Source organism: Ceratotherium simum, chromosome 17, assembly GCF_057802395.1.
Source record: "Ceratotherium simum simum isolate JZ-2026a chromosome 17, ASM5780239v1, whole genome shotgun sequence".
In the NCBI taxonomy this organism is placed as follows: domain Eukaryota; kingdom Metazoa; phylum Chordata; class Mammalia; order Perissodactyla; family Rhinocerotidae; genus Ceratotherium; species Ceratotherium simum.
In genome coordinates this window covers 24,590,154-24,602,816 of record NC_141916.1, presented here as the reverse complement: position 1 = coordinate 24,602,816, position 12,663 = coordinate 24,590,154, and the positions used below count along the sequence as shown (strand labels likewise).

General features: G+C 33.4%; 1 protein-coding gene across 5 annotated transcripts in view; it reads right to left on the bottom strand.

Moving 5' to 3' along the window:
• Window positions 1–272: 272 nt before the first annotated feature.
• Window positions 273–12,663, bottom strand: part of PUS7L (pseudouridine synthase 7 like) — a 39,174-nt gene continuing 26,783 nt past the window's right edge. For 4 of the 5 annotated variants that reach the window (XM_087442540.1, XM_004428910.3, XM_087442542.1 and 1 more), the window contains exons 8-9: window positions 10,993–11,046; window positions 8,781–9,709 (exon numbers count right to left, since the gene is read on the bottom strand). In XM_087442540.1, coding sequence (XP_087298666.1) covers window positions 9,383–9,709; window positions 10,993–11,046 — 381 coding nt within the window. In that variant the 3' untranslated portion in view covers window positions 8,781–9,382. Of the gene's footprint in view, window positions 7,215–8,780; window positions 9,710–10,992; window positions 11,047–12,663 lie in introns of those variants that run through there. The other variant, XM_087442543.1, reaches the window with a different exon arrangement.

The following is a 12,663-nucleotide window of genomic DNA, read 5'->3' as shown; positions in this document are numbered from 1 at the left end:
TAATATTTTCTAATATTTTATATTTTTTAATATAGCCTTAAAATGCAGAATAATTAAGGATAATGAGTTTTCCCTTCATATTCTTCCCCACTCTATCTGGCTCTATGTAATGTAGTTTTCTCCAACCTTTTTCCCTCACATGTAGAATACGATATTTTTATCACACTAAAGTAGACTGGAGAAAAGTCAAGGGTATGAGTTAGTGAAAAAAAAAATTACCTTTCTTTACATAATTATGACAAGAAAAATAAAATACAACTACCAGGGAAAATATTAAACATTGAATTTACATAAAGTTTCAAAATATTTTCACAATTTTAATGAGAAATTTGAGCTTGCTTCTCTGTCCAAATGTTATAATATTATAAGGGATTTTGTGTGTGAAATGGCTACACACACTTCCTGGTCAAAATCTATGATTGAAAGAATTGTAGGTAAAGTGTTGTGACAGTGCATATAGTAAATGCTATATAACTGCATATAAAATTTTGTGGGAAAATTTTATATCTTTTTTTAGTCATTCAAAGTTTACAACACTTGAAATTATGTTTGAAGAAGCTAACGACTATCCCTATTCCTCTTGAAAAATCCAATGTTAAAAAGTTTTTGTGATAATGGAAATGATTCTTGTATTCAATCAAATTTCTCTTATGAAGTATATAAACTAATCATGAAGCTCTAATTTATAGGACACATTGTTAGAGCAATCATCCCGCACCTAGTTTGGATGTTATAATTGTTTTTATTCTTTTAGTGATTATTATAGGTATTATACCACACAAATCTAATTTACAAAGACTGAAGTTAATCAATATGCTTACCCTTTTTTACAGATAATGCAACAACTTTTGATCATTAATTCCTTTTAGTTCCCTCCCAGGCCCTATGTTTTAATTTATTACTGCTCTTTAACCCAGAAGATATTGTACACATTATCATTTTATGAAGTCAATATTTGTGTATATTTAACTACATATTTACCACTTCCTGTTCATCATTCATTCCTCCACCTTAGGCTTTTGATTTGGGATGCTTTACCTTCTGATTGAAGGTTTTTTTTGTTTTTGTTTTTTGTTGTTTTGGAATCTCCTCTAGTGTGAGTCAGTACTTAGCTGCCAACTTTCTCAGTTATTTTAAAATACTCCATCTTTGCTCTGGAGTGTTAGCTATCACTCTGGGTGTTCCTTGAGAATAATCTTTCTCTGGCTGCTTTTAAGCTTTTTCTTTTTATTATTGATGTGCTGCATATTCACTATGATGTATCTCAATGTGCCTTTCTTTTTATTTACACTGCTTGGGATTCACTGGACTTCTTAAAGCCATATTTTAGTGTCTTATTGGTTCCAGATAATTCTCAGCCACTATTTGTTCAAATGTTGCCTTTACCTGAGTCTCTCCTTTTCTTCAGATTCCAATCAAATGTATTTTGAAGTTTCTTACCCTATCCTCCATGTCTCATCTCTGTGTTTATTTTTTTAAATCTCATTGCTGCATTCTGGATTTCTTTTGACTCATCTTTTAGTTTACTGATTTGCTTTCAATTTAGTGTAATGTTATTAAACCCATACAATGAGTTTTAAGTTTTGATTATTAAACTTTTCTAAATTCTAGAAAGTCTATTGGTTCTTTTTCAAATATATTATATTGTGTTTTGGTTTCCTGTTCCCTGCATATTTTCAAGCTTGTCTCTTATTTCCTTAAAAATAGTAAACACGAGGTCTATGTCTAGAATTCTGAAGACCTGCAAGTCTGTTTTTATTATCTTTTGTCTCTGCTGGCTCTCATTCATGATGCCTTGCTTACTTCTGTGCTATTCATTGTCTTTGAACACTTATTTGAAACGTGGGATGAAGGCGACTTCGTCAAGAGAACATGTGTGTTGGCTTCTATGACGTGACTGGAGTCACTACCACTTAATTTCAAACCAAATTCATGGCTTAAGGGTCTCTGGATTGTAAGAAAAAGGATCTGGGTTTCAGCTCTGGCTCCATGTTTTATCTTCTTCAAGTTTTTTAATTGCACTCTATTTCTGCGTCCTCATCTATAAAATGAAAATAATAACACTACTTATCCTACAGGTAAGTACTTATTGGTAAGATGTAAAATGCTTAGCACGTAGTGTTCAATGATTGACAACTATTATCATTATGTCATTTAAAGTGAGTTTTCTCCAATTTGCCTTAATGTCATAAAGTATTAGAAATATACAGGTAAATTCAGAAATAGGCAGAAATTAAATAATCACTGGTTAAGCAAAGTGTATAACTGAGGCATTCTGCATTAGGAATCAGCAAAGTAGTTAGCACCATGGGCCTTGAAACCAAAAAGAGCTAGGTTAAACTCTCTTTGCAACCAAGAGTAAGCTACTTTTAACCTTTTCAAGCCCTAAAATCTTTATTTGTAAAGTGAGAATAGTTGTACTGAGAGCTTGTTCTGAATTGTAAATTAAATTTTATAATGCATTTAATATTCAAATAAAAGGTAAACATTTTCTAGGTAGTGATGACAAAGGTGAAACTATTAAAATTATTTTGGAAATTCATGTAAAAGCGGAAAGGCATTATAATAAGTCTCACTTCCAATACTCTAAATTTTCTGTGAGGGTAAAGGACAAAATAAACTTTCTTGAGATATATATATTTACCAAGTAAATTTACTAAGGTATATTTGTGGTATTCATTCAGCATTTTTAAGCCTATTACATGTCAGGTACTGATGGGTGTCTGAGGTATAAAGATGAATGCCCATGAACAGTTAGTAGTAGACGACTCAGATATTCAATCAAAAAGTATAATGCAGTGTGATAGTAGAGACATATACAAAGTGTTATGAGAACACAGATTTCATAGACAAGAGGTTTAACCTAAGCAGATAGGAATGGGAGGTTGAGGCGTATAACATGGGATAACTTGCTATATTTGGGAAAGAGCAAACAGAACTGAAACAAAAGCTATGTTTTACAGAGTAAATGGCAGATGACACTTGAAAGATAATTTGAAACCATCCTGTGCAGATCCACATGTGCTATGTTTAGGGATCTGGACTTTTATTGCATAGATACTGGGAAGACACTGAAATGTTATATGGCCTAAACACAATGATAGGATCAGATTTCTACTCTCAGGAGAGTCACTGACATTAGTACACAAGAAGGACTGGTTAGAGCGAAGAATGGAGGCAGCCAGTTAGAACATTATCACAATAATCGAACAAGAGAGAATACGTATGTAAAAAACACAATCATCAAATGCTTCACTATGAAATTTACATTTTCTCTTTCAATGACTTGGGAGAATGTTCTTTGAATTCAGAATAACTGCTTCCCAGATCTTCTATTGGTTCCTAAATGTGAAAAGTGCATTGTTATTATTTACATACCATAAAAATTTATTTGTTGTTGTTGTTAGTGCCATGGAGTCGATTCTGACTCCTAGCGATCCTGTGGACAGCAGAGCAGAACCCTGCCCGGTCTTTCTGCGCCATCCTCTCACCTTCCCCTGCTGTATCAGACAACACTCCGCTGCTATTCATAGGGTTTTCACGGCCAATTTTTTCAGAAGTGGGTGGCCATGTCCTTCTTCCTAGTCTAGTCTGGAAGCTCTGCTGAAACCTGTCCACCATGGGTGACCCTGCTGGTATTTGAAATACCAGGGGCATAGCATTCAGCATCACAGCAACACACAACTGCCACAGTATGACAATAGACAGACGGGTGGTGAGGTTCCCTGACTAGGAAACCAAACTGGACAGTGGTGGTGAGAGCACTGAATCTCAACCACTAGACCACCAGGGCTGGCTAAAAATTTATTAGATTTCCCTTAAGATATTTCACAGAAAAATGCAGCCTAAATTAGTATCCTTTTGAAAATCATGTGCAAAAAAAATCCATTTTATTATAATCTAAGGAAATTATAAAGGTTATTTATAGAGAGAATCTTCACCTTGCCTCTTTAGAAAATAACACTAGTCCTTTATGACCAGCAGTGGGAGTGGAAACAATAATCAGCTAAGATTAAAACCCTACTGCAGTGAAAAATTCAGAATCCTGACTTAACCAGTCTAAGAAAATGTCAGTAAGACTTATTAGAAAAGAGTGACTTGGAATAAAAGCATAAAGAATTGAGTCGCTAATCCTCTCCACTCTCCACCCCATCCATCCTGCTGCTCAAACACCCTTGGTTAAGGAGTGAGCAGCAATTTGATCCCTTCCCTTTAAAAACAACCAAATAGCTCTTGTTTTGACTCCATGATTAAATTTCCTCCTTGTAATAGTGACTTTATTTGCATATTGGTGATTGAGTTGGGTATTTATTAAGGAAACTGATAATGAAAAAGACAATTTAATATATCTTATATTCTGTAGTATTTTCCAATATGTCTAAATTTAAATAATTTCATGGGTATCCTGACTTCTTTCCATGAGTAAAATGTTTCTTTAATAAGACATGGTCTACGTACACAGGCAGAGTAAATTAGCTCCTGCCTCACAGTTGCTGAGAAAATGAATTGCTTAAGAAGATTAGAGTCATTTTCTTTCCTTAAAGGTATTCCTGACAAGCCACACTGAAATTACACAAGATTAACTCTATTAACACCATTTCCCATTCTTTAAACTAGTAGCCTTCTAGAAAGTAGCATTTAGACTGAATAAGTTCAAAGCATATTTTAAGAGGAAATCTCAAACTGCTTACAAATGCTAATATAAGTATTACTTAAGGATTCAGAACGGGGTGCTGTGAGGTCAAGTAACATATTATTGGTCATACAGTGAGCCATAAGGGAAATGGAAAGACTGCTTGTTTTTCTCTTTGTTATTTAGTCCACATATTTTTTTTGCAGATGGCATTTCAAATCAAATGATATCTTAAGGATATAACACTGTTAATCTCTCGAAGGCAGCGATATTATCTGATTTATTTTTGTCTTTCCCCACAGCATCTTATAGAGTGCGTTTAACTTAGGGGCACTCAAATATTTGTTATTATGGCATATATTTGGCATTGCCTTGTGGCCTATCAAAAAAATGTAAAGCAGAAGGGCTTAGAAAAAATAGATTAAAACAGTACCATAAGACAACAAGCTATCTCTAAGACAGAATCTTTCTGAATCTGAAAGCAAAATCTATAGCATAGGCACTAAACTTTAAGCTTATTACTGCTATTAAAATGTACAATGCATAAATTTCTCTCTCTGGCAATATACTGGCATGAGCCACCAGAACCATTTTGAAAAAACAGCAATCAGAATCCATCAATTCCCTTACCTTACCCTCTCTGAACCTTAAGCATTTTTCAAGGTTTTAAACTGCAAAATTAATACACAAATATATCGTTAAAAATCCAAACATTTCAGAAGTAAATAGAAAAACGTCCTATTTTCCTTACTCCCCATATCTTTCTCCAACCTCTTTTCCTATCCTTACATTAATGCAAGAAAACTCTGCATTGGTATATGTGGCTTCATTTTCTTTTTGGTCTCTTAATGGTAGTTCCCAGGTGGAAAATACTGAGGAACACTGACCCTAGACAGTTCTTAAAGATCTTAATTTGAATGAACTGTTGAATTCCCAGATTTAGAAACAGTTATTTCCACTTACAAAAAAAATAACAAATCTAAAAGTGTGCTGAATTATAATTACTTTATGCTAAGACAGAGTCATATCAGATCTCAAGGGAAAGTCATTAATCAATCGTAAAACCTTCATCAGAGAGCACACCAATGTAATATTGACTATAATAACACTAGTCACATTCATTGAGAATTTACTAGGTGCTAGACAGTTTTTAGTGTTTCATAAGATTTTCTAAAATCAAGTCCCTATCAGTGAAATTTTAAGATATGGTGTGTGATCAGTAGTACCAGTGTTCATAATATCTTGAATTTGTATGTTTCTCATTATTTTGTTTGACTCAATACTGTCCTGGACTGAAAAATGATTACTAACATTTCTTCAAACCTGAGAACACCACAACAGAGAAATTCAGCGTGTTACTAAAGCCACGTACTAACACAGTGGTACAGCCCCTGTCTAGTTTCAGGGGCTCAGCTATACCAGTATTTTCCAAATTTCACGCGTTTATGTATTGCTGTCATAATTAAAGCATTATCTACACTAGTATTTCCTTAATACCTTTACATTTACTCCCTCTTTTTAAAATTAAATTTGTTTCTTAAAAAAACATTACATCATCATATAAGTGGAAAACCAGGATTATTTGCCATAAATAAAAAGTAACTGGAAAAATAAATTCAATAAAGCAAAGCAATCTTATTAAATTCTAGTCAGATATTGTTGCCTGCTGGTATTCCTGAGCCTGAGGTCTGCACTGTCTGTTAAAAAGGTAAATCAGCAGCTTTAGTGATACATGTAAACCAGTATCAATCAGCTTTCTCTTTGCCTTAAACAGAATGATTAATTAAAGGATTGAAAGAGAATTGAAAAAAGAGCAACTTTCTCACTGTACTTTGTCAATGATATTTAATATTGTACCAGCTACCATCTAAAATAACTTCCTATGACCTATAGTGATTTTGCATATCATTGATCCAAATCCCAAAATATTCTAGAAAATACCCTAAAATAAGTTGGGAATTTGCTGAAGGATCCCTTTTATTTTGGTCTCAGAATCACAAAAGGAATCTTATTTCTCTCAAGACATGCTCCAATATACCTATTAATCACTGGCAAGTAATATCAAGCTGGTAAAAAGGGAAGTTATTAACTAAAAAACTTGCTTTCAGAAGGCAAATATTAGCTAGATAAAAAAAGTACTGATCCAGGAAACATAATCAAGTTCAACCACATACTATCTTGTTTGACCTTGAATAGGTCAGTAAACCACTCAGATATTTTCTTATCTGCAAATACTACCTACCTACAGGGTGGGCATATGGATTAAAATGAGAAGTGGAATGCCTGGCACAAGGGACAATAAATGTTACCTCGATCAAAAGGTACACATGACTTTCAGTTTATTACAATTCACAAAAATCCAAGTGTTTTCATCTTAATAACAAGACCTTAATTTGTTTTACCTTGGTGATCCTGAGGCACTATTGTTCAGTTGCAAATGTAACTTTGAAAATTAAAGGTTATTCACATTTGAAAAAATTCGAAGATTTATTCTTCTGAAGGCCTGAAATGCCCACAGAAACACTGCAAAAACCTAGGTTACTGGTCATCATCTGGTCCAAAGTATATTCAAGTCCTTAAACTGAAAAAAAAATTAACATGGCAAATATTATTGGTATATAAAATAATTTTACACATGAACAATATCTGAATACATTTTATGGTGACCTGAAGTAAACTTAGTGATCCTTTCTTTACAAATGGCCAAAGTATTAAAATAAATAAATAAATAAATAAATAAATAAGCTATCTGAAGTTTTAGTGCCATCTGCAGGCAAAGAAAATAATATCAATGAAAGCCCATTTTAATGTTTTCATATTTTCTAAATGTTACTCAACATTTTTTAAAAACTATGATTTAATAATTTACGTAATTAATTTTCTGATTACACTTACAGGATATAATTTATATGAAATAAAGGTAAAAAATTTTTTCTAATAATTTTTTACTACTTCATATAGCATCATTTCGAATAAACACTAAAACAACAAAGATAATTTGAAAACCAATGGTACTACAATCTCCAATTTTTGTGTCCTGAGATGTACTTATTATTAAAATATATAATGACAAAAAAGGAACTTTTTAGTATTAAAGAAAGTCCAAACACCCTATCATCTTAGCAGAATGGCATTTTCTTTTTTTCTCCTCCCTTCCAAACTAGCATCTACGGACATTTATTTAACAATAACTAAGTGCCAGGCACTTTTATAAGCTGCTTTGCATATATTAACTCAGCAAATCCTCACAACAATCCTATGAGGCAGGTATATTACCATCCTCATTCTAGAGACGTTGAAACTGAAGCAGACAAAGCTTAAATAACTCATCCAAAGCCACACCGCTATAAGTGGCAGTCAAGAGGTAGTTTGTCCCAAATATCTAGCTTTTAATCACTATGTTCAAGTTCCTCCCGTTTGTAAAAGCGGCATGCAGTGTATATACTGCATTTGTAATATCTATGTTCTACTTTTGAGGGGCAACATTTTCTCACCTAAAATTTCTCACACCTAAAACCTTCAGCTTCATTTTTAATAACTACATATTTGCCCTCAAGTTGATACATCTCATTTTATCTTAATCTAACACTGGACTTTCAAACTATTTCTAATTTCTTTCAGTAAGCAAATTTTGCATTGCATATAGCTTTTTTCATCTTTTGAATTTTATTTCCTTATGCTAATATATTCAAAATGGTTTGACTGTCTTAAGTTTATAAAAGTGCCACATTCCTGATATAGAATGCTCTACAACAGTGCTTTTTAAATGTCATCATTATATAATGCTACCAGTAATGAAAGAATGCTCAGATCTTCCCAATCAATAAATACCATTTTCCCCCCCAAATTTAACTGATATAAAATGGTTAAGGATGATTTATGATGTGGGATAGTTAAACCAACAAATACTTAAATTTTCAAATGGGCAAAATGTTTTCTTCCTCTAGCAACATAAAAGGTGGCGATAATCCTATTATTTGTTGCTTATGAGGTTGGCGCTATCTTGATTCTATAAGTGAGCCTCAGAAAGAGTCAATAACATACCCAAAGTCACTAGTAAGTGTCAGAGCCCAGATCTGCTTGACTCTAAAATCTGTGTTTTAGATAATAGAAAAAAATAACAAAAAGTCAAGAGAGTAAATGTATATCGAGGTAAGAAATTATATGAAAATGTTTATTTCAATCTTCATGGATGATTATTTATCTTATAAATGGGTAAACTACCCTGGGGTAGCTATCGTAAATAGAGAAACTCTATTTCCTGATGTATTGCTCTGATCCATAATTTCAAAAATGGAAAAGAATGACAATAATAATTAACAAAATGCTTCATCTATCTTTCTCTCCAACCATATGCTTTCATTACAACCTAGTTTCATCTACATTCTAAGCAAGGAGCAAGAGGATATAAACATTACTCCAAAACTTTTTTTTCCTACACGTTATCCTGCAGTATTATAGGCTCCTAATAGTGTAAAACGATTGTAACTTTTATAGCACAGAATAAAAGTCACTGAAACATTAGATAATAGAAAGAATGTAGGCTTTGGAGTCCTAAATTCAGACCCTACCACTTATTAGCTATATGTCCTCTGGAACATTAGCATCAAATTCCTACTTCCTCAGGATATTGTATAATTAAAAGAGATAACAATTATACAGCTCCTAGCACATAGTAGATGCTCAAAAAATTTTAGTCCCTTTCCTTCAAAGAGTGACATATATACAATTATATCAAGGGTATTGGTTTTAAAAATCATGCTTCATTATCTCCCTCAGACAAATCGTAGCATAACACGAAGCGTCAAGATCAAAAGAGATCAAAAGAGATAAAGTTGCTTCATCGATGTGGGAACCTTCTGTTTTGACATCAATATTCTGTTCTTCCATTAGTTGGTATGAGAGATTATGGGGATGTTTCAAAATCTGTCTATAGCGTCCTGGAACATTCAGTTTCAGAGTAGGTACTTTAAACCTACATGTCTGTAGTCCATCTCTATTAAGTATTTCCTGGTACCACTGCCCTACTTTGTTCTTTGGGTACTGAATATTGTATCCAAGCACCGGAAGAACCACCTGTGCAAGAGAAGGGAAAAAAAGATACATGAAATAGCCTTCAGAAAAATATATGATTATAAATTTACTTTTATGACTGCGACCTGGATCCGTAAAAACAGTCTCAGGATATAAACATTACAATCAGCCTAAAACATGCTCTTGAATACTACACTACTTTGATTATTTTTAATCCTACTAGGCAAAGAAAAGAACTCATTAAAATCAAGAAGATTCATAATAACCAAGGTAACCAACTCAAGTCAGATATTATTAGACAAACTACTGTTAACATAGAAAAGATGGAACAAGAAGTTTAGGTACATTTAATTAGCCAACAAAGACTTAATCTCTATGCAGGCATACAATCCTAAAAGCATATTATTTCTGTAATACAAAGAATAACCCTTACTGCTCAATCACATTATTTGTATTTTGGTTGATAATTTTACATTCTTCTTACTTATTTAAAAACATGAAAGCAAACAAGAGGCAACAAAAATAATCTTTTTTTTCTTAGCTGCTTATGAGTAGACATTTTGTAGGATTTTTCTCCTTTGCTGATGACGTCTAGACTTTTTTTCTTGTACCAAAAGGTAGTCAGGAAAAGGAACAAGGTAATAGAATACATACAACATGAATGAATTTCAAGTTTATTATGCTAATTGGAAGAAGCCAGACACAAAAGGCCATATACTACATGATTCTATTTATATGACATTCTTTCAAAGGCAAAATCATAGGGACAGAAAATAGATGAGTCATTGCCAGGGGCTGGGGCTGGCGGCTGACTACAAACGGACAGAAGGAAATTTTAGGGAAAGATGAAACTGTTCTTTATCTTGGTTTTTTTTTTTTTTTTTTGGTGAGGAAGATCAGCCCTGAGCTAACATCCATGCCAATCCTCCTCTTTTTGCTGAGGAAGACTGGCCCTGGGCTAACATCTGTGCCCATCTTCCTCTACTTTATGTGGGACGCCACCACAGCATGGCCTGACAAGCAGTGCCTCGGTGCGCACCCGGGACCTGAACCCGGGCCGCCAGCAGCGGAGCGCAAGCACTTAACCACTATGCCACAGGGCCGGCCCCTCTTTATCTTGATTTTTGTGGTAGTCATATGGCTGTATACATTTATCAAAACTCACAGAACTGTAAACTAAGAGTGAATTTTATTGTATATAAATTATACCTGAACTAAAAAGTGGTTAAAAAAAAAAAAGGGAGGGGGGACTGGTTAACATTTTGTCTTTGGGGCATAATGTCTACATATAGATTTAAGTGATACTAATTTTTAAGCAAATTTACCTGATGTATTGCATATGAATTAGCTGATTCCTCTTCTTCAGTTACTAGATGAACCTATTTTTAAAAAACATGATGAAAATATGGATGATTGCTAAATGTTCCAAATTCCCTCAATTTTCCTTAACTCTGTTATGTATAATTTGACTCCTATGCTGAATATACATACACCTAAACAAGATCTTTTCACAATTTGTTTCTAGAAAAGTAGACTACATAAAAGTTACAACAATTCTTCTTGCTTTAACCACTGATAACTGAAGTTGAAACACACCGAGAACAGCGGGCAGCTTAACGTTCTAAGATGACGCTTCCACCTCAACCACCAACAATCATTTTCTAAATTAAAAAGTTGTTCTTTATTATGCTGACTCGAAAAGCTGCTTTTGTGAAATCACACCCCCCCAACCTCTGTTCTCCACAAGTATCATAATACTCTACGAGAAGTGGTGTTTCTCAAAATGTGCTTCCTAGAACAATAATAGGTGTCATTTGTAGGCGGAAAGAAAAAGAAGTGTGTGACACATTAAGTTTGAGAAATGTTTCTCTAGGACATCACAGAATAAATAATTCTTATTTCTCTTGCACCTGCCAGCTCAAGTATAAAGGCAGCTGTCATCACTCCACGAGGATTAATAGCATTACCATCCTCCTTCAGCATTCAGCACATAATATAGTGGCTAGACCTCCTCTAAATCTCCTTGCTTTCCCCTCAACATCCCCACTCTTATCAATAATGTCCCTCCTTTCTTTGTTTTTCATTTGGAGTTTGTTTGTTTGTTTACAGGTAAATAACTCATTTTAACTGCTGTACTCAGAAATAGATATAAAACTCCAGATGCGATCTGACCAAAATACATGGGACTATAATCTCTTTTGCATCATCACTTCCAGCTTTTTGTCTTTCACAAATTCTTAAGCATAGCTACAATATTGTAATTTATGAAAATACTGAACAAATATGGTTAAGTACAGAAGACTCTGTTTTGTCTTTAGGGAACTTCCTCCAGGCTATCTATCAATTAATTAACAAACATGCTTTTGCTGTATGGCTGTTCCCCAAAAATGAATTCACCTAACTTTTTAATTGTCTAACTCATATTTCTCTATCTTGTTCACAAAACAATTATAAGAGAATCTACTAAGTGACTTGAAATAAACATACACCTGCTAGCCTAGTAATCCTATCAAAAGGGGAATCAGATTAGTTTCCTAAAATTTTTAATTGTAGATACACATTACATGCTCTATCTACCACTTATTAGAAATCTTATTCTGCCTTTTTCCTTTTCAAATTTTATGTTTTGAGACTCTAAGTCCTGCCTTTTCTTTTCTCAGTGCTAACTAATAAATTATAAATGATTGGTCTTAAAATATATAAAGATATTTTTTGTTGCCAATAAAACAATAAAATAAAAATAAATAATTAAATAAAAAATAAAATAAAAGGAAACCCTGCAAGATATGAAGGAGAAAATGTTCTTTTTTCTCCTATAGCTCCAAAAAGAAAAACAGATACAATTCTGATCACAAAACTGTCCTTGCAAATGTGATTTTGAACAAAGAAGTCTTATAAGACACATGTATTTCAGAGATTATTGCTATATCTTGTCAACGTAACCTCTGAGTTCTGAAAATCTCAATTAGAAATGGCTGACTTACTAAATAATGTGT